The sequence below is a fragment of the Prionailurus viverrinus genome, chromosome D1 (genome assembly GCF_022837055.1).
Source record: "Prionailurus viverrinus isolate Anna chromosome D1, UM_Priviv_1.0, whole genome shotgun sequence".
Classification (NCBI taxonomy): domain Eukaryota; kingdom Metazoa; phylum Chordata; class Mammalia; order Carnivora; family Felidae; genus Prionailurus; species Prionailurus viverrinus.
This window is the reverse complement of record NC_062570.1, coordinates 15,236,990-15,258,716: the sequence shown is the minus strand read 5'-3', so window position 1 is coordinate 15,258,716 and position 21,727 is coordinate 15,236,990. Positions and strand designations below refer to the sequence as shown.

General features: G+C 47.0%; 1 protein-coding gene and 2 pseudogenes across 7 annotated transcripts in view; all 3 read right to left on the bottom strand.

The window, feature by feature from the left end:
- CEP164 (centrosomal protein 164) overlaps positions 1 to 14,471 on the bottom strand; it is a 67,681-nt gene extending 53,210 nt beyond the window's left edge. For 2 of the 7 annotated variants that reach the window (XM_047878398.1, XM_047878403.1), the window contains exons 1-4: positions 14,350 to 14,466; positions 12,684 to 12,816; positions 8,830 to 8,950; positions 3,636 to 3,747 (exon numbers count right to left, since the gene is read on the bottom strand). In XM_047878398.1, the coding sequence (XP_047734354.1) occupies positions 3,636 to 3,747; positions 8,830 to 8,911 (194 nt within the window). In that variant the 5' untranslated portion in view covers positions 8,912 to 8,950; positions 12,684 to 12,816; positions 14,350 to 14,466. Of the gene's footprint in view, positions 1 to 3,635; positions 3,748 to 8,829; positions 8,951 to 12,683; positions 12,817 to 14,349 lie in introns of all 7 variants that reach the window. The other 5 variants (XM_047878402.1, XM_047878401.1, XM_047878404.1 and 2 more) reach the window with 5 other exon arrangements.
- Positions 14,472 to 19,839: 5,368 nt separating this feature from the next.
- Positions 19,840 to 20,581, bottom strand: LOC125176403 (small nuclear ribonucleoprotein-associated protein N-like; annotated as a pseudogene).
- Positions 20,582 to 20,781: 200 nt separating this feature from the next.
- LOC125176402 (SNRPN upstream reading frame protein-like) lies at positions 20,782 to 21,004 on the bottom strand (annotated as a pseudogene).
- Between the last annotated feature and the right edge of the window lie 723 nt (positions 21,005 to 21,727).

Genomic DNA, 21,727 nt, shown 5'->3' with positions numbered 1-21,727 from the left:
TAAAGAGAAACATTGGCACGCAAGGAAACCTGGCATAGTACAATAACCAAAAGAAGACTAAAATTAACTACATCTAAAATTACTGTAGGGACAAAAAGAGTAGAATCCATAATGAAAGAACAGAACTCTAAAAAAAAAAAAAAAAAAGAAAAGAAAAGAAAACAGACATATTGAAAAGAGCAGAACTTGTAGGAATAGGTAGAATCATTAAATTAGGGACGGAAAGGGGGAAACAAATAAATCCAAACGTGGCACAGCAGTGAAATTACAAAACACCAAAGATAAAAACAAAATTATAAAAACATCCAGTTTGGGGAGGGGGGAGGGGGGGGGATTTTACTACCCACAAAGAAATAACTGATGAGACCAAGAAAACATGTCTTTTTAGCAAAACCAGAAGTCAGAAGATAAGGGTGCATAATATTGTCCAAGGGCTGTTCGTACTCAACATACAATTCTGTGCTCAACTAAACTGTTATTCAGAGTTAGACCAGACAAAAGGGACCGGGACACAGAAGACATAAACACATCTATATATGAAAACACATTGATACAAAGGACATTTACAGAACCCTATATCCAAAAATGAGACACTACATTCTTATCGAGCATCCCTAGGACATTTACATAAACAGGATCACTTACTGAGCCAGAAACGAGGTCTCAACTTGTAACACAAAATAGAATGAATAAATAAAATTGGAAATCAGGAATAATAAGATACCCAAACTCTATCTACCTCATCCCCTTCAAACTATTCTTTTAGAACAAAGATACTTAACACAATTTTACAAAATCAAATCCGATAGTATATAATCATGACCAAGTGGACTCTATCCGAGGAATGTAAGGTCAGATTACCATTTGAAAATCGATCAATACAACTGACCCTAGTAAGACCGAAATAGAAAAAGCATCACATGATCCTATTAATAGGTACAGAAAAACATTTGGCAAAATCCAATATCCTTTCTGATTTAGACCCTCAGCAAGCCAGGAATAGAAGGGAACTTCCTCATCCTGACAAAAGGCATTTACAAAAACCTACAGCTCCCATCATACTCAATTCCTTAAGATGAGGAGAAAAGCAAAAATGTCCACTGTCACCACTTCTATTGTTAGAGGGTCTAGTCAGTGCAGTAAGGAAAGACATAAAAATAAAAGGTATTCAGATTGGAAAGGAAGAAGTAAAAATGTCTTTTTCACAGAAGATGTGATCACGCATGTAGGAAATCCTATGGAATCTACAAAACTATTAGAACTGACGGAAATGAGTTTAGCAAGGTTGCCAGCTATGAGATCAATATACAAAAACGAATTTTATTTCTATATAAAAGGCAACAAGCAATAGGAAATTTTTACATATACGATTTAAAATAGACCACTTAGTAAATCTAACAAAATATGGGTAATGCACGTACCCTAAAAACTACAAAACGTTTCTTAGAGAAAAAAACCACCCAAAGAACCACCCAAATAAATGCAGACAGACCCTTGCTCAGGGGTTGGAAGACTCCATAAAGTTCTAGAGGTCAATTCTTCCTAAAGTGATTTCTAGATTTGGTGCAATTCCCATCAAAATCTCCGCAGGATTTTTTTTTTTTTTTGTAGAAAATGACAAGCTGATTCTAAAATTCATATGGAAGTGCAGAGGACCTACAATACTACTTTGCGAATGGACAACAAAGTGGGAGGATTTACCCTACGTGATTTCAACGTCTATAATAAAGCTACAGTTATCAAGACAACATGTGCAGTATTGGTATTAAGACAGACCAACAGATCAATGGAAGAGAGCAGAGAATCCAGAAATAACCTGTCCATAGACCTAATAGTCAATTTGGAAAAGAAGTGCTGACCACCCCTAGCAGGTACATGAAGGTGGCAGGTGTGACCCTGGCACATGGCTGGCTCAATAACCAGTGACAGTTTCCCACCTTCCACTCACCATTTTATTTTTTACAAACACTGAAGCCATTTATTTATTGAGTATGTGTACATTAAGAGGTTACTATACTGATTCTATTTCTCATGTGTTTTTTTTTTAATAAGAACTTCATTTTTTAATGTTTAATTTTCGAGAGAGAGAGAGAGAGAGAGAGAGAGAGAGAGAGACAGAGCGTGAGTGGGGGAGGGGCAGAGAGGGAAGGAGACACAGAATCCAAAACAGGCTCCAGGCTCCAGGCTCTGAGCGCAGAGCCCAAGGCGGGGCTTGAACTCATGAACCGTGAGATCATGACCTGAGCCGAAGTCGGATGCTTAACAGACTGGGCCACCCAGGCGCCCCTCTCATGTGGTTTCTAATGAGAAAATGTATCCAAAAGCAAACAGCACAGGTATATACAAACTTAAAAACGAAGGCAAAGAAGATAGAGATGATTAGATAAGGCAAATGTGGGCATCGGGGTGGATATGAGAAACAGAACAGAAACCGCTATCCTACAAACTTACCCTACAAACACAACCACGAGTGCTCAGCACCTGGAAGAGTGTAGAGCGCGGACAGATTTATTACGAGAGGTGTCACGAAACTGGAGGAGATCCAAGGAAAACGCTGCTACAGAGATCAGGAGAGTGGGGAGCCCGCCATGTGAGAAGCTGAAAGGATAACTTACGATTCTTCAGCATGGACGAGTGAGGCCACGCTTGCGGTCATTTTGAAGCATGGCCAACGCATTAAATGGCGTGGGTAAGAACGGAATATTATACCTTGCGTGCAAAACTGTACAACAGCAGCAAAAGGGAGGACTCTGGAGACCGTGGGGACTAACTGGGGACTTCGCGCCAGAGCGGGAAGTAAACTTCTGGCACTCACTTTAGGGAGCCGAGCTGGAGCCAGCGTGCACAACAGCGAACACGCACCCCCAGCCTCCTCCCCATCAGCCTCTGTTTCACTGAGACAACCCGAGCCAGTCCGCTCCGTACGTGCAGAGAGCTCAAAGCGAAACTGCACAGGTGACCGAATCCACAGACGGGAACCTATTCGTGAGCACGGGACTCAAATTCAGGATGGGTTGCCAAGAGGGAAGAAACCTTCTGCCAGTCTGTGTAGCCTCACCACAAACCTCTTTAGCACCAGCATCCATTTTGGACCCACTGAGGGGTTTCAATATCGTCACTCTCGGTATCAGTCGGCAAAGGGCAACAGTGACACTTCCCCACCAGGCCCAAAGCAGAGGCTGGTGCTGCAGGACCTGACACGAGGCAGCAGCTCCCAGGACCCTGGATATTGGTGCTGAACCCCTCACAGGGACCGTCAAGTTGGCCTGGGCTCAGGCCCAAAATGTCAGGCAGCACAGCAGAGGAATGGCCCATAGCTGTCCCCAACTCTGCGCAGGACAAATCAGGGTGCCTGGGTGGCTCAGTTGGTTAAGGATCCGACTTTGGCTCAGGTCATGATCTCATGGCTCGTGAGTTCGAGCCCCACATCGGGCTCTGTGCTGACAGCTCGGAGCCTGGAGCCTGGAGCCTGCTTCGGATTCTGTGTCTCCCTCTGTCTCTGCCCCTCCCCTGCTTGGGCTCTGTGTCTCCCTCTCAAAAATAAACATTAAAAAAATTTTTTTTTTAAATAACAAAGGTGGCAAATTAAAGCTGACCTCCAGTGCCAGGCGCGGGCTACATCCGTGCTGACTTACCAGGGCTTCCACTCCACGGGCAGTGGGGCCACAATGCCCTCCCGCGCCAGCCACATCAGTTCCGGCTCCTTGACGGGATCAATACCAATCTCTCTGGCAAATTCAAGAATTTCTGCAGGAAGAGGCGGGATGATGAGAAAGTAACAAAGTGGGGGATGTGGATGGAAAAGAGAAAAAGAATCACAGTCAACCTTGTGAAATAATAAGAAATACAAGTGTCGGTCTCCGCCCCCAGTTCCTGTTACTATTTGGTCTTTGACCCGAGGTGGGGACACAGAGCTCCTAAAACCCTCGGAATTTCCTGAGTCACAGAAGCCTCTTTTCTTCCAATCAGGTGACTCTGGGTGGGCTCCTGGATGGGGGCTGGTCACCAGAAAACACGAGCCGTGATTAGAAGCTTGGAATTTGCAGTTTCACCCCGATTCTCTGGAGAGGGGAGAGGGGCTGGAAAAGTGAGTTAACGATCAATCATGACTTGGTGAAAAAGGCTCTATAAAAATCCCTAGACTACGGGGCTGAGAGAGCTTCTAGGTTGGTGAATACATCCACGTGACCTCACCCTACGTATGTCTTCATCTCGCTCTTCAGCTCTATCCCTTATCGTATCCTTTACTGTATGATAAACTGCTCAACTTAAGTGTTTCCCTGAGTTCTGGGACCTGTCCTGGCAAATTATCAAACCCAAGGAGTGGGGCAGGGGACTCTGGTGGATAGATCGTTGGTCAGAAGTACCAGGGACAACCTGGGACTTGCAACTGATGTCTGAAGTTGGGGACAGTCTTCAGACTATGACCGAGCCCCTAACCTGTGGGATCTGATGCTCTCTCCAGGAAGTGAAGTTGAATTGTAGGACACACAGCTAGTGTCAGAAACACACACACACACACACACACACACACACACACACACACACACACACACCTGGTGCCAGCATTTTGAGTGTGAGAATAAAAGAAAAACAGGTTTTTTTCCTAGACAACTTTTTTCTCCTTCACCTTTACTTTCCAAGTTTCCTTAAGTGAGCAGGTGTTATGTCTCTAAATATAAATAATAAACATAAATAATTCTGTCTTCTTAAATTACAAATGACACACCCGAATCCAGGCATGCTGTTGCCATACTCCAAGAACGTAATGCGAAGCGGAGTATGACAAAGGCAAAACAATAAGACCAAGGTCAAGGGGCCTCAGGAAGACCCCCCCACGGCCGCAGCCAGAAACATCCTGAATGAGGGCAGCCTTACCGGGACACAAGCTCCAAAACCCTGGTGCAAAAGTGCCCGTCACTCAGTCAACAAGCATGGACTGAACAGCCAGAGAAGACTAAGCCCCTCGGGGACCTTACCAACACATGAACAGAGTACAAACCGAGGGATATGTGCTTTTAACGGAGATGTGCACTGTGCGCCCCGGGAGCAGAGGGAAAGAGCCCGAGGCGAGGGGAGAGCTGAGCTGAGAAAGTGAGATGATACTCGATCAGCCTTGTTCTCCACTCTCTGAAGACTCTACTCCATGAAGGGATTTGTTTCTTTTCCACTTCTGTGATGTCCTATGGACTCTAATACTCTCTGGGAACCAAGCATAGAAAGCTCTTTCGCCAGAGATCTGGAGGAACAGGGGAGAGATACATACTGAGCTAAGAGCAACCTCACCTACAGGGGAAAAGGCAGATGAGCTAACTGCTAGAATAGGTCAGCAGAGCCACCAGGAATAATGAAATAAATACCCCAGGGGCATCAATGCTCCAGCTGATAATACCCCTGGCCAGAAAGGCAAAACCAGTATGGGTTCTCTCAATAGAGAATGTGGAGGCTGGCATACCTGGGGACTAGAAAAGAAAACGCACTTTTTCTTTTTTTTTTTTTTTTTCAACGTTTATTTATTTTTGGGACAGAGAGAGACAGAGCATGAACGGGGGAGGGGCAGAGAGAGAGGGAGACACAGAATTGGAAACAGGCTCCAGGCTCCGAGCCATTAGCCCAGAGCCCGACGCGGGGCTCGAACTCCCGGACCGCGAGATCGTGACCTGGCTGAAGTCGGACGCTTAACCGACTGCGCCACCCAGGCGCCCCGAAAACGCACTTTTTCAAAGGACCAGCTGAAATTTGGCTAGCCAGAGACTTATTCACTGATTTCACAAATAGTTCTCGAGTGCTTCCTATGTGCCGTGAGTAAGAGAAATGGTCTCTTCTAGTAGAACAACCAGTAAAGAAGTAAACAGGGCACCTGTAAACGGTTAAGCGTCTGACTCTTGATTTTGGCTCATGTCATGATCTCAAGGTGGTGAGATCAAGCCCTGCATCAGGCTCTGTGCTGGGCATGGAGCCTGCTTGAGATTCCCTCTCTCCCTCTCCCCCATACTCTCTTGCTCGCTCTGTCTCAAAAAAAAAAAAAAAGAACTAAACAGATAAATATACAAAAAATGAAAGCTTCTGATAAAGGCAATAAAGGAAGTAAATGACATATGAGAGAGAGAACCTCAAGGTGAAGGGGGCACTCCTTTAGAAAGGGTCAAGGGAAACCTCTCAGAACGGAACACAACTGAAACCTGTAGGAGACAAGGGAGCTGACCACGCAGAGCACTGAGGAAAGAGCACTGAGGCAGAAAAGCAGGTGCAAAGGGCCTGTGGCAAGCAGCAGCTTGGCCCATCTGGGGACTGTCAGAAACGCCATGGGACTGGCAGCGAGGAAGGGAGAGTGGCACCACGTGAACCTGGCCAGGTGACAGGGCAGAGTCACGCAGAGCCCTGCACACCCCATTAAGAGTGTTATGCTGAGTATAACGAATACTACTAAAAGCGGAGTCCTGATGTGATCTGCTTTACGCTGTAAGAAGAACACTCCGGTGCGAGATGGAGCACCCCTGCGAAGGGCAAGGGTGTACACAGGGAGGCTAATAGGAAGCTGCTGACAGTCTCAGGAGAGAGATGGTGGCTTGAGCTTAGACCGTCTAACCCTGAACGGAGCAGAAGAGAGTTTTTCTAAACATCCTTAGATCACTAGGTCCCCACTCACAAGAGCAAACAAAAAAAAAATACTTAAGAAATACACTGAGCAAGAAATGTGTAAAAACCTGCGTGAAGAAAACTTTAAGTCACTCCTGAAAAACACAAACAAAACACAAATGGGAAGGAATACCATGTTCTTGGGCAGGGGGAGACTTCATAAAGATGCCAATCCTCCCTAGGTTCTTTCATAAACTGAACACAATTTTCTCCAAAATACCAACCGTTCTCCCACACAGAGCCCTCCCCAGAACCAGACAAGGTGATTCGCAAGTTCCCAGGGAGGTAAGACAGGATAAGCACGAAAACTTGGGTAGGAGGTGTGGGGAAAGCCACGAGGGCATATCAGCCCTCCTGAAAAAGAGAATTTATTACCGAGCCTCAGTAATTAAGAGTATGGTGCTGGCGTGTGAACGGACAGTCCTATGGAAGATAAGTAGGCAAAATACACACGCTGGCACCTACTCAGTGGGGGAAAGATGGGCGAACCGTGCATGGTGTGGGGACAAACCCAGAGGAAAACATGAGAGAAGTATTTATCTGTGCAGTGGCGACGGAAGGCTTTTCTAACTATGATACAACATTACGAGGCCATGTGAGAACGGACTGATACATTTAATGTAAAAATTTTGAATTTTCATACAGCAAACAAATAAAAATCCTATGCTTTATGCAAAGTGCGGGGGCTCTGGGAGTGCAAGATTCCTTCCCTCTCTCTAACAGGCCTGCAAACCTCCTGAATTATGTGCCCAGGTCCCTGACACATGACAATCTCAGAGGAATCTTCACCCCTCAACACAGCACAGAGCTTCAAAGTGCAGGCCCTTTTGTCAGGATACCTAGGTGTGGGTCCCAGCTGTGCCACTCAGTACACCTGTGACCGGAGGGAAATGATTTAACCTTTCTGTGCCTCAGTTTCCTCATCTGTAGAATGGGAATGATAATAGTACCTAATTCATGGAGTTGCTGTGAGGGTTGAAAAGGAAATACAGGTGAAGTTCTTAGCACAGAGACTGGCACGTAGGAGCACTCAATAAATTCTGTTATTATTGTTAATAAAGTTATTGTTGTTGTTTAAAAAAATCATTGCTGGGGCGCCTGGGTGGCGCAGTCGGTTAAGCATCCGACTTCAGCCAGGTCACGATCTCGCGGTCCGGGAGTTCGAGCCCCGCGTCGGGCTCTGGGCTGATGGCTCGGAGCCTGGAGCCTGTTTCCGATTCTGTGTCTCCCTCTCTCTCTGCCCCTCCCCCGTTCATGCTCTGTCTCTCTCTGTCCCAAAAATAAATAAAAAACGTTGAAAAAAAAAATTAAAAAAAAAAAAGAGAAAAAGAGAGAAAAAAAAAAGGAAAAAAAAATGAAATAAAAAAAAACATTGCTTTAGGTATTTTTTCTTAAGAAACTGGGTTACCCCTGGCCTCAGGACACAATGTATTTCATGGTATCTTCTAATATATTTTCGTGTATATTTTTTTAAAGATGGACCTTTTTTTAAGATTTTATTTCTGAGTCATCTCTATACCTAACATGGAGCTCGAACTTACAACCCTGAGATCAAGAGTCACACGCTCCACCAACTGAGCCAGCCTGAAGCCGCTATATTTTCATTTAAAGTTAATCATCGGGGTGCCTGGGTGGCTCAGTCAGTTAAGCACCTGTCTCTTGATTTCAGCTCAGGTCACGATCTCACTGTTCGTGGGATTAAGCCCCATGTCCGGCTCTGCCCTGACAGTGAGGAGCCTGCTTGGAATTCTCTCTCTCCCTCTCTCTGCCCCTCCCGCATGCACACACACGCGCTCTCGCTCTCTCTCTCTCTCAACATAGATAAACATTTAAAAATAATCATCGATCTAACCCAAGGCCAGCAAACTTTCTCTGTAAAGGGCCAGACAGTAAATATTTTAGGCTTTGCGGGTGATACGGTTTCTCTCACAACTACTCAGCACTGCCCGTGTACCACGAAAGCAGCCACAGACAATACATAAGCAAATAAGCATGGCTATTTTCCAATCAAACCTTATTTACAAGAAGGCAACTGGCCAGGGGAAGCCCATGAGTTAGTTTCCCAACCCCTGATCCAACCAAATATACCAAGCAGCCCTGTACATGTACCAGATTTGTATCAGAACAAAATTAAATCAGAGACCATTCCTGCCCTCAAAGAACTATTATAGTACACCCCAGGCCTCTTACCTTGCTCACTGGGGATGTAGGTCTCATCATAATCTTCCTCCAGAACCAGCTGGTCTCCTATGCGGATGGGTCTCCCGGCCATGATTGGTATGGGCTCGAACACCTACGTCCTGGAGACCCCCTTCCAAAGAGAAAATCAATGACCCACCTTAAAAGGAGAAAAACTGGAGCCCGGTCATGGAGCCCCTGGGTCAGACCAGACCCTGCAAGCCAACTTAGCATATCTTCCAGACTCCAGGGATAGCGGAGGGTGGAACAATGGCTCAGAACTCAGGCCTCATAGACTCTGCGCCTCGTAAAGTTCCCTGAGACGCATCTCCCAAACGCTTGCTGAATACTCAGCGCGTCACAAAAGAGCTGGAAACCCAGGTCTCTCTCTCAAGAGTGTGACCTCATATCCCGCCCCCCACCACCAGGGGGGAAACAACTCACAGTATAGGACCCCCAGCAAGAAAACCCTAGCGACACCAAAAGGGCGGCACAGCCTCATCCCCCCCCGATGGCAACGTATCCCAGGGCAGCCACACTACCTTCAACACACATCCCTATTCACACCCGATGATGCCCTCAAGGAGCTTACAATCTAGGGGAAGTAGCACACACAACTTCAACAGCAGAAGGCAGGAGGGGAAAAATAACCATCCTGCTCCAGAAGTACTAAGAGAGAAGGAATATACTCCCGCTGAAGGGGGAAGGAAGGCTTTGTACGGAGCTGGGTACCAAAGGCAGACAAGAGTCACGTTGGTGGAGAGAGCGAAGCTGGCAGAGGGGATGTCGGGTGCAGACAAGGTGCTCTGGAGTACAGGATACAGAGCGCGGGGCAGGGGCTGGCGTGGAAAGCCAGGTCACGGAGAGCCTTGTAGACCGTGCGAGAGAGTCTCCACTCTCCCCTGCGGCAAAGGGGAGCCACTGAGGGCTTTGGCGAGAGAAAGTGGCACACAGCGGCCTTTTTTCAGGATGTGAACTCTGGCAGGGATGGATGTCAGGACTGGAGAAGTAAGACCGGTGTCAGGAAAACCACGGAGGCGGCTGCCATCCAGGTGAAAGACGATGAGGGCTTAAACTAGGGCAGAAGCAGAGAGAATGGAGAAGGGGCAGATGCTGTGATGGTACGGTTAATAGGAGCGGGATGGGAGGCAGGGTGGAAAAGAGTCCAACTTGAGTCCAAGGTTTCTAGCTCCGGGGATGGGACAGCGTCGAATTCAAATTCTTCAACTGACAAGCTCATGCCGTTCCCTGCTCCTCCCTCCCAGCTCACAACTCTCCCATTCTGGCACCTCCCGCACTGAGGCTCCCAGTGACGCAGAGGCAGGTCCCCCTGAAAAGTGGCTGCTGGAGTGCGTCCCCCACCTGAGAAGGCATCACCTCGCTGGTATGACTGACGGGAGTCTAGAGAAACAAGCCTGACCTCTTCAGAAGCTGTCACTGTTCCACCTGGAACAGCAAGCGAAATACAGCCCTCTTACAGCAGGGGAAGTGAACAGAAAGACCCTGTCATCAAAAAAGGAGGTTGGGGGGGGAGGGTGCCTGGGGGGCTCAGTTGGGTTGGCGGCCGACTTCCACTCAGGTCATGATCTCGCGGTCCCTGAGTTCGAGCTCCGTGTTGGGCTCTGTGCTGACAGCTCAGAGCCCGGAGCCTGCTTCGGATTCTGTCTCCCTCTCTCTCTGCCCCTCCCCTGCTCAGGCTCTGTCCATCTCTCAAAAAAATAAATAAACATTGAAAAAAAAATTTTGTTAAAGGAAGTTGGGATGTGTCCTGTAATGAGTGCTCAGGACATGGCCAGGTCTGGTGGCTCTGAATCTGTTCCAAGATTGCTGTTTCCTGATAAACAGCAAAGGATATATGAGGGATCGTTACTGTGGCCCTCTACCCTGAGAGTTGACAGATGGGCCAGGAAGGTATCTTGCCTTACGACTCACAAGAAACGGCGCCCTCTGTCAGTCCGACGGAGCCAAGGCAGTGAGGCTATGCCCCCTCTCATTCCCACCATGACACCTCCAAGCAGCAATTTCATGCCTTAAGAAGAAAGGCTAATGGAAGAAGCATTCTCCTCTACGGTACGTAAACCCAAGTGGGGATCTGTGCCCTACCCTAAGAACCCCTAACACCCTAGGAGCCCATAATGTTTCCTCCACACACACAGAGATAAGCAGGGCCACCGACTCTTAAAAAGCAGAGCAGAGAAGCACCAGGAACCAGGGCAGCTGATGTGGCTTACTGAGCCACAGGAATCTTGAATTCTCTAAGTTAGGGAGGAGAGGGAAGGAGAAAGGGAAAGAATCCCTGGGGAAGGAGGAATCCCTAGCGGCCTGAACACCGGGGCTAGCCGATGTTCAGTCCAACAGGCTGTGACCTGTCACAAGGCACTGTAGCAACCATCTCGGAGCATTCGAGAAATGTTTCACATCCCTAGATACACCCCATCTCCGGAAAGCATGCGGCAGGTGAAATCTCTCTGTGGCAGGATGCCCACTTAGCTATATTGAAATGTCAGGAAGAATCTGGAAAACCCAGAATCATGGGTCACTCGAATTTCACACAAATCTTCCACCGAAAAAGATCTTCTGTGGGTAAGGACAGGACCAAAAGGGCAGGAACCACAGGAAGGAGGAGGTGGTGGGAAGAGAAATCATTTGCATTTAGTGGCTACTAGAGATCATTTATTCATTCGAGAAATGTTTATTGAGCACCTAGGTTTACCTTTTTTCAAATGTTCATTTATTTTTAAGAGAGAGAGAGGGTGGGGGAGGTGCAGAGAGAGAGGCGGACAGAGGATCTGAGGCAGGCTCCGTGCTGACAGCAGCGGGCCTGATGTCGGGCTTGAACTCACGAACCACAAGATCACGACCTGAGCCGAAGTCTGACACTCAACCGACTGAGCCACCCAGACGCCTCTAAGTGTACCTTTGGCTGGGCACTAGAGATGCAATGAAGAGTAAAAACACCTGCACACTAGCAGAGCACACATACATGCACATTTGCACAATTAGGGTTCCCTGTATAATTACTGCTTCCAGTCTGCCTCAACAGTTATAAAGAAAGTTCAGCAAAGGAAAGAAAAGATTTCCTGGAGATGGCACTGGGGAGAAGGTGGAAGACACTGTAAGTGATTAGGTAGTGGGAACTGAGCATAGGTTTGGGAACATTACTGGCTTTGAATCCCAGCTCTGCCACTTACCAGCTGGGCAAGGCACCTCAGTTTTCTCATCTGTAAAATGGAGAGAATGATGTCTACCGCCATTGACGGGAGAATTAAATTATCCAGTATATGTAAAATACTTAAAACACAGTATAATCTCAATAAATGTGAGTTGCTGTTGTTATTACTATTTACATACGTGAAAGGCTTATTCTACATTGTTCCAGAGGACAGATCTAATACCAGGGAACATAAGTGAAAGCCATTCGGGCATTCAATGACCACTTACTGAACACCTACCATGGGCTGGCACTGTGCTATCAGGGGCTACAGACGTGATTACACAAGGCCCTGAACTCCAGCTGACCCCAGCTGAGAAGCCGAACATGATTATATAATGTGTTAAGCACATTAAGGGAAGTAACAGGGAATACAACGGGAAACTAAGGTAAGGATTGCAAATGTTACTTTGGAAGATCAGGGAAAGCATCACAGAGTCCAGGACCAATGAGATGGCTCTTAAAGAATAAGCAGGAGCTCACCAAGACGAGGGAATAAGGGAATATAAGGCAGAAGAAACAGCCTGGACAAAGGCAAAGAGGCAGGAAAGAATATGGTGGGTGCAGAGAATTCATTTTGCAACAAAAGCTTAGATTCACTGAACACTTCCTACGCTCCAAGAACTGTACTAATACTGCACATACATCATCTCACCTCCTCCTCTCAAATAGGTAGAAATTGTTTTCCCAGGGGCGCCTCGGTGGCTCAGTCAGTTAAGCGTCCGACTCGTTTCGGCTCAGGTCGTGATCCGCGGTGTCTGAGTTCAAGCCCCTCATCGGGCTCCGTGCTGGGAGGTCAGAGCGTGCTTGAGATTGTCTCCCTCTCTCTCTCTCAAAATAAACTTTTTTAAAAAAAAGTTTAAAAGTAAAAAAAAGGAAATTATTTTCCCCATTTTCAAATAAGGAAAGTGAAGCTCTGCAAGGTTAAATAAAAAAGAACTTGGCAAGTTTCCAAAGGTTAAAGGCACAGCAGAACATGCATGCGCCCGCGTCTGTGGGACCCCAAAGCGTGAGCTCTTACCCACTCTGACGTGACCAGAACACAAGGGGCAAAGGGAGGAGCGGCAGGAGAGCGATCTACAGTGGAAGGCAAGCAGCACAGTCTAAAGGGCCGGGAAGGACTGAGGTTGTATCCTGCACATGGTGAGAAGCCATCACAGGACTCCACAAAGGAGACTGGCATGGTCAGATCTGCAGTTTAGAAAGACACTCTGACCGCTGCATAGGAACTACTTCGAGGAGGGCAAGAATAGAAGCGGAGGGACCAGTTAGGAAGCTTTCCTGAAAGCACAGGCAAGAAATTATGAACGAAGCCGGTGGCTGTGAGAATGGAAAGGAAGGACCAGACGCTCAGGGTATTAGGAGGCGGAATTAGAGGACCTGAAGTCTGCAGCAAGTGAAGGGCAGGGAGGAGGGAAATCAGGGCACTTCCGCCGGTCTGATTATCTGTACTCTTCCAAGCCTTGCCCAACAGCCCCACCTAGCATGCTCCCTAGAATATAGGAAATGCCCATCAAATGTCCGCTGCCTATAGCAGCTGAATGAATTCCAGGTGCAGACCTGGCTGAGTGAACAGGGGAGTCCTTCACTGACACAGGAATACAAGGAGGAGGCACAGATCAGGGGCGCCAGGACGGTGGGGGAGGCATGCAGGTGGAGATGGTCAGTAGGCAGGCCTGAGCTCAGGAAAGAGGTCTGGACTTGAGCCCACTCTAGTTAAATGAACGTCTGGGCGAAATCACCCAGAGATGGGCTACGGTGAGTAGAAAGGGGAGAGGCCTGCACAGACAGCTCAGTTAGCAGACCCAGGAGCGAGGAGTCGTGGAAGCCAAGTGAGGGCTGCGGTTCCAAGTGGAGGAGGTAGATTTTTCAATCAATGCAAGGAAAGGAAAAAAACAAACCCAAAAACTTCCTGACTTCCCCAGCTGACCCAAAGACGTCAGAAGGTCGGGCTAGCCCTGGATTCGGACACCGGGGAAGCCTCCCCAGAAGAGAGATATCCGAGCGGGCTTCGGAGGCCGGGCCTCACACTCCAACCACGGACAGGACAAGTAAAGGGGCGCCCCGGCCAGCTGACAGGCGTAGCCCGGCGCCCGCTGTCACTCGCGCTCGCCCCTCGGCCGCACCCCAGCGCAGCCCGGCGTCCCTTCCGCCACTCGGGGAGATTCTGGATGGATGCACTCTAGTCCGGCCGCTCCTTCTTCACTTCTCCCTCCAGTTCCCGCCCACATTCATGCTCATCCCGCTCGCGGGCACACGAGTGTGCCCCAACTCTCCGGCTTCCCTCTTTCCCCTGCCCCCTCCCTCGAGGAGGTCCTCACCTGCCCCCCCGCCCCGGGAGGCACTGGACGACCGCTCCCGGGTCCGCGCAGCTTCCCCAGTACCACCCCGGCTCCCCGCTTCCAGGGACGCCGGGGTGTTGCTCTGCAGCGGCCAACAACCACTTCCGGAAAGAGTACCAACCTAGCAACTAAGAGTCCCGCCTCTACACGGAGCCAATAGGTCGCTGAACAAGGGCTGTGACACTGGATTGGTTAGAGGTCCCGTCGGGTCACGGAGGAGTGCAGCACGTTTCCCGTTGCACGATGGGAGATGTAGTCCAAGATAGTTGATAGAGGGGCCACAAGGGGTCATAAGAGAGCTCTGAATTTGGTTGTGAGGGGAATTTCTTCCTGGGCAGGAAAGGGGCATTCGCAGTATTTATAGTAAGGTGAATTAACTAAGGCAATCTATCCCTCATCATTTTTTAACATAGGCTCCACGCCCACGTGGGGCTTGAACTCCCCACGCTGAGATCAAGAGTCGGATGGTACACCCACCGAGCCAGCCAGGCACCCTGCCACCCTGTCATCACTTTTTTTTTTTTTTTTTTTTTTTTTGAGAGAGAGAGCAAAAGGGGGAGGGGCAGAGAGAGGGGAACAGAGGATCAGAAGCAGGCTCTGCACTGCTCAGCAGTGAGCAGTGGGGCTCAAATTCATGAACCGTGAGATCATGACCTGAGCTAGTCAATGCTCAACTGACTGAGCCACCCAGGTGCTCCCCCCACAACCCGTCATCATTTTTTAAGTAGTGTGATTAATGGCAGGTGACTAATACATTGATCATCAGTAACCCATTAAGGCTTTAATAAACAAAAGAAACGTGAATGTAAGGGGAGAGGAGACCACCCCACCCCCACCCCCTGCAAAAGAACGCTTTCCCGTGCTATGATTAAATCAGTGAGCGCCTGACCAGGACTTAAGAACCCTGGTTTCCGTTGTTTGTCTTTTCAACCAGAGCACAGGGCTCAGTTTGCAACATCGGTGAGGATAACATCTGTCATACCTGTTTCAAAGAGTCTGCTTAAGAAGAAACAAGTGATGCAATGTAGAGCCGTTCGTTCTACAAGCTCTGTCTGGCAGAAAGGTTGCTACTAATATAATTCCAAAGAGCTTCATTTTGCTTACGTGGAAGGCAAATCTTCTTTTCTCTCAAGTGTCCTCAACCTCAGGGCCATTTTACATCCTTGCGGAACTGGGGGACTGAAAAGTGAACTTAGGGGTTGAAGACATTGAGTCCCCTGGAGCAGCTGCTGACTGGTTCTGTTGTAGAGGTGGATCTGGCTCCTACCATCTCCCAAAACGAGTACCAGTGCCCCCGATCGCAGAATGCAAAACTCAGATTGTTGTCTCTGTAGATCCAAACCAGATAGCCAGAATGTATTCCTCTTGTTTAAGTCCGGCTCTTTCTGCGGCAGCTCTGCCCGTACTTCCTTTATTCTGCCTGCAGACGACCCAACCGTGCTCCCCCTTCCTCCTCACACTCCTTAAAAGTCTCACTGAGGGGTCAGGGGGACAGACTGGGATGGGACTCCAAGTGTTCACAAGCTCATCCTCCACAGACCTCATACAAAACAATATTCAATAAACTATTGACAGACTTGGTCTCTGTGTCCAAGAACTTGTAATCAATCTGGTTGACTTCGATTGCCGTCAAAATTCTTAACTTTTATTCCTTAGCATGAATCCCTTTCTGTCTCGTGGGGAGAGCTAATAAAATCAGGGTCACCAAGGGACTAATGGGATTACCCCGCACAGATAAACAATTTGCATTTTATCAGGTTTCCCTGTAGGTTTGTTCTTCAAAGTGCAAACCAATTTATAAAATACCCTTAGGCAAACATAATTAAGAAAACAAATCTTTGGGGGGAAATAACAAAAATGACACACCAATTGATATGCCAGTAATTTACCCAGTGAATAAGGAAGAGAGATTGAGAAGTTCATACACATATGTTATCTTCTGCACTCAAAGATGTGGGAGGAATAAAGCTAAATTGGCCCCAAATTTATGCCATACCCCCAAGTCAGAAATTTCAGTTAGAACTTTTTCTTCTCTTTTCATACTGTTTACTTGTAATATACAGAAAATCACCCACATAATAAGAAGTAACATTTGTTAATCCTACCATTTTTTAAGTATATAAAGATGTGAAATGTTCCCTTTACTCTTTGAATCCACCATATTTTTTAAAAAATGTTTATTTATTTATTTTGAGAGAGAGAGAAAGCATGAGTGGGGGAGAGAGAGAGAGAGAGAGAGAGAGAGAGAGAGAGAGAATCTCAAGCAGGTTTCAAGCTATAAGCACAGAGCCCAACACGGGGCTCCATCTCAAGAAACTGCAAGGTCATGACCCTAGCAGAAACCAAGAGTCAGACATTTAACCAACTGAGCCACCCAGGAGCCCCTTAATCCACCATATTTAAAATTGCAAACTTCCCTTCTTTCTCCCTTGTCCGCTTTACCTTCCCCCGTAGTATATATCACCATCTGTAATACTGTATATTTTATTTCTTTACCATCATTCTCCCTGTATAGAATGTAAAGTGCATGAGGACAGGGATTTTGTCCATTTTAGCATTGCTGTATCCACGTGCCTAAAACAGTGCTTCACAGGTAGTAAGTTCTCGATACACATTTGCTGAATGAATAAATAAGCTGAATGAAGGAGGGAATTTCACACTTCGGAGGAAACCACTGTTGACTTTGGGTTCCTACCTTCCAGACTTTTTAATGTTTATGCAGATGTAAATGTCTATGCATACATATATATGCACATGTGCATACTTTTTAATTTTTGCATAAATGAGATCATAATGTATATGTTATTCTACAATGTGCTTTTTTCACTTAACATCTTTCCAGGTGAGTTCATAATGAGTTACTTCATTCTTTATAAAGTTTCAGTAGGAGTCCATTAAATGAGTGTCTCCTTCCCCTACTGATAACCGTTTATTTTTGTTTCCAAAGTTTTTGTGTTGGACACATGCTGAAATACAGTTACATTTGTTGGATAGGATCCTAGAAGTGACATTGCTCAAAGAGTTTACATTTTTTACATTTCAATAGAAATTGCCAAATTTCTCTCTCAAATAGAATAATTTTAATCCAACCAACACTTTCACCAACACCAAATATTTCCAATGTGCGGCAAAAAAAAAAAAAAAAAATGGTGATGGTATCTAAATATTGCTGTGACTGCATTCTTTCACTGTTAATGAAGTTGAACTTTTTTTCCACGTGTTCACCGGCCATTGAATTTCTTCTCTTAGTTATCTATTCACATTCTTTGTTCATTTTTCTACTAGGTTGACTGGGGGGTTTATTGACTTGTAGAAGCTCTTTGTATATTATAGACATTAAGCCTTTGTTTCTTTATTATGTGACAAATGTTGTTTCCTAGTCTGTAACTTATGTTTTAACTTTATAAATGTTATTTTTAATTTTGTAAATGGTGTAGTGATAACACTAATAGCTAGGCTTTATTAAGCATATACAATATACCAGATGCCATTCTAAGTGCTTTATGTGAATTATCTCATTGAAATCTCACACTATAGGGGTGCCTGGGTGGCTCAGTCGGTTGAGCGGCCGACTTCGGCTCAGGTCATGATCTCACGGTCCGTGAGTTCAAGCCCCGCGTCGGGCTCTGTGCTGACAGCTCGGAGCCTGGAGCCTGTTTCGGATTCTGTGTCTCCCTCTCTCTGACCTTCCCCTGTTCATGCCCTGTCTCTCTCTGTCTCAAAAATAAATAAAAATGTTAAAAAAAATTTTTTTTAAATAAGTAAATAAATCTCACACTATAAGGGCCCTTGGCTGGCTCAGTCAGTAGAGCAAGTGACTCTTGATTCCAGGGGTGTGAGTTCAAGCCCCATGTTAGGTATGGAGAATACTTAAAAATAAAATATTTTATTACTTTTTAATGTTTATTCATTTTAAGAGAGAGACGGACAGAGTACAAGTGGGGAGGGGCAGAGAGAGGGAGACACAGAATCCAAAGCAGGCTCCTCCAGGCTCTGAGCTGTCCGCACCGTGAGATCATGACTTGAGCCGAAGTCAAACGCTTAACCAACTGAGCCACCCAGGGGCCCTTAAAAATAAAATATCTTAAAATAAATAAGTAAATAAATCTTACATCACAAGGAATGTACTACTGCTTATCCCCATTTTACAAATGAGAAAACTGACAACTAGAAAGGATAAGTAAGTAACCTGGAGTCTCCCAGTTTCTAAGCGGCAGAACCACACTTGAAATACCACAAGTCTGACTCTGCAGAAGATTTATTTTTTTTTTATTTTTTTTAAACGTTTATTTATTTTTGGGACAGAGAAATACAGAGCATGAACCGGTGAGGGGCAGAGAGAGAGGGAGACACAGAATCGGAAACAGGCTCCAGGCTCTGAGTCATCAGCCCAGAGCTCGATGCGGGGCTCGAACTCCCGGACCGTGAGATCATGACCTGGCTGAAGTCGGACGCTTAACCGACTGCACCACCCAGGCGCCCCTGACTCTGTAGAAGATTTAAAACTTTAAGCAGTCAAGGGTCGCCTGGGTGGTTCCGTCAGCGAAGCATCTGACTTCAGCTCAGGCCATGATCTCGTGGTTCGTGAGTTCAAGCCCCACGTTGGGCTCTGTACTGACAGTGCAGAGCCTGGCCCCTGCTTCAGGTTCTGTGTCTCCCTCTCCCTCTTCCCCTCTACTACTAGTTCTCATTGTCTCCCTCTCTCTCTCTTTCAAAAATAAACACGAAAAAAACTAATTTAAGTAGCCAAGCCTGCCCATTAAAATAAAACAAAACTGAGTTTTGTTAGAGAGACCTTTGCTAACATAAAATTATTAAATACTCCTCTATTTTTTTCTGTAGTTTTATTTTTCATGTTAAGCCATTTGATCTATCTGAAGTTTGTTTTTACATGAGATAGAGATTTAGTTTTCTTTCCTTCTAAATGGATAGCCAATTGTCCCCCAGTTATTGAATAATAGATCTATCTCCTTTTGAGATGAATGTCATCTTTATCATATACAGAATTCCCACACATGCATTGATCTCCTGATTTTTAATTGATTTTTATTTACTTATTTTTTAATAGTTGTTTATTTTTGATAGCGCGCAAGTGGGGGAGGGGGAGGGAGAGGGGGACAGAGGATCTGAAGCAGGCTCTGCGCTGACAGCAGTGAGTCTGAGGTGGGTTCGAATTCACAAACGGGGAGATCATGGTTTGAGCTGAAGTCAAACACTCAACCTAACCGACTGAGTCACCCAGATGCCCCTAAATTGACTTTTCTTTTCAAACATGCGTCTAATGACCCTGTTGGTTAGGATTCCCTGTTCATATCATATAATCTGCAAACAAAGATTCCTTTGCTTTCCTATATGTTTTTAAATTGCTCTGTGATTTTATTAACCAATATTAATGCAGCAACGAGGGAACAAAAGCTCCCAAAACACTGTACACGGTTTCACAAGACGAACTGCAGGGGGAAAAGTGACTTAAGAAGGGTCAACGGCATCCCAGGATCTTGGCGGATACATTCCTGGGCGGGGGGGGGGGGGTGGACCTCTAATTTCTGGTAGAGGGGGGTCTCCTTCCTGGACAAGGCATGCCTGTTGGCGACCTTCAAGCGGGGGGAGACCCAACCGGTGGGCCCACAGGTGGCGTCACACCAGGAGGAGGAGCCTCAATACCTGGAGGGGGTGGTTGTCAGCCCACACGCGTGGGTGGGGTCCCTCATCTTGGTGGGCATGGAGTTGAGGCTCCAGCAATGCTGGCAGCAGCAGCAACTGTGGAAGCTGCCACAGCGCCTCTTCCCTGTGGGGCCATTTCCTGTTGGGATGGCCCCCCCAACCCCTCAGACAGCACCTGCTAATCCAGCGGGAGCCCCGGGGAATTGGAACACCAGCTGGCACTCTTCTGCCCGCTGCCCTGCCAACCCCAGGGCCTCCTGCAAGCCCAGCAAGTGGTACCCGAGCAATGCCAGTATCTTCGGGTCTTTCCCCAGTCATGGAAACCAAGTTCTCCCCCTGGAGCAAAACTGGACCCCAAATCCACTTGTCTTCATGGTCTGGCTGCCTCACATTCCTTGGCTTGATCTTCCTGAATTCATCACAATCACAGAGGATCAAGTTCATATGCCTCGTCAAAAGCCTTACAGGTGCCAGTGAGGATTTGGCCACCTTGCAGGATACGTCTCGTTCCATAGTCAATGTGCTGCAGCATCTTGCTGCTCTTTCCCTCAGTCGTGGCTGCTGTTCCACCAAATCCAATGTCTGTGGTAGCGTTTCAGGATCCTTAAGACCTAAAGGAAGGCTACGGATTAAGGTGTGATGCAGGTCCTCTTACAAACAACGCAAGCTTGGGGCGGAAGCTTCAAACAGTAGATGGAGCCTGGCTTTTCACTTGGAAATCAGCTCCCTGGATTTTCCAGCACTGGTTTAACCACCTCTTGGTGTCTCGGCTAAGAATGCCAGTCTCGGTTCCCCCTGGAAAACCATCACAGGGACTTGCTGCTGCTGAGATCGCCTTGGACACAGCTGACTCTTGGTTGCTGAGTAAGGCTGTCCTACGTTCGACTTGGACTTCCAAGTCGGGTACCTGCTGTTCTGCAGTCCATCCCAGGTGTAAGCTGTCCCTGGCACACTCGATCAAACAGACCATCAGGCGTCTCCGGGGACTGCTGCACCCTGCCTGCTCTCTCATATTTACAGAATGTGTTTCATTTTCTCATCTTATTCAATTAGCTAGGCTGATCTAAAACTATGCGGGAGAAGAATAGTGATAGGGACCTTCCCTTTGCTACACCTGCCTTTGACGCGGATAGTTTCAGCCCGTCCCTCTCATGTTTTCTACGATTTTCTGTCATCGTGTTTAAGAAGTTCCACCTTCGCTTTTATCAGGACTACCGAATTTTAACAACAGCTTTCCACACTTGTTAAATAATATGTTGATGTAATCACATAGCTTTTCTCCATGAAGCTATCTATCAGGGCTATGAAGATTTTTGTTTTCGGCTCTGACCAGTCAGTATACAGACACCCCTTGGAGCGGTAACACTTGGAAGCTGACAGTGGCCATTTACCCTGAGTCTGACTGACAGCACAGAAATGAGGAGGATCTTGGGGACTCACAGCCTCTGGGGTGGAGGTGAGGGCAGGTAGAGTATCAAAGGCACAACAAGATTCAGGTGAGAGAAGACCACAGCCTGCAGGCTCCAGTGGAGACAAAGTGCCCCTGGGCTTTCCCCTTTGGACCTTGTTTATGCAGCTGGCTGCCTAGAATATCCGTCTGCCCCCTTCCTCTTTCTCCCGCAATATCTGCCTGTGGAAATCCCACCCGTTCTTTACAGCGTGAATCAAACCCCACCTCCTCCCACTGAGTCAC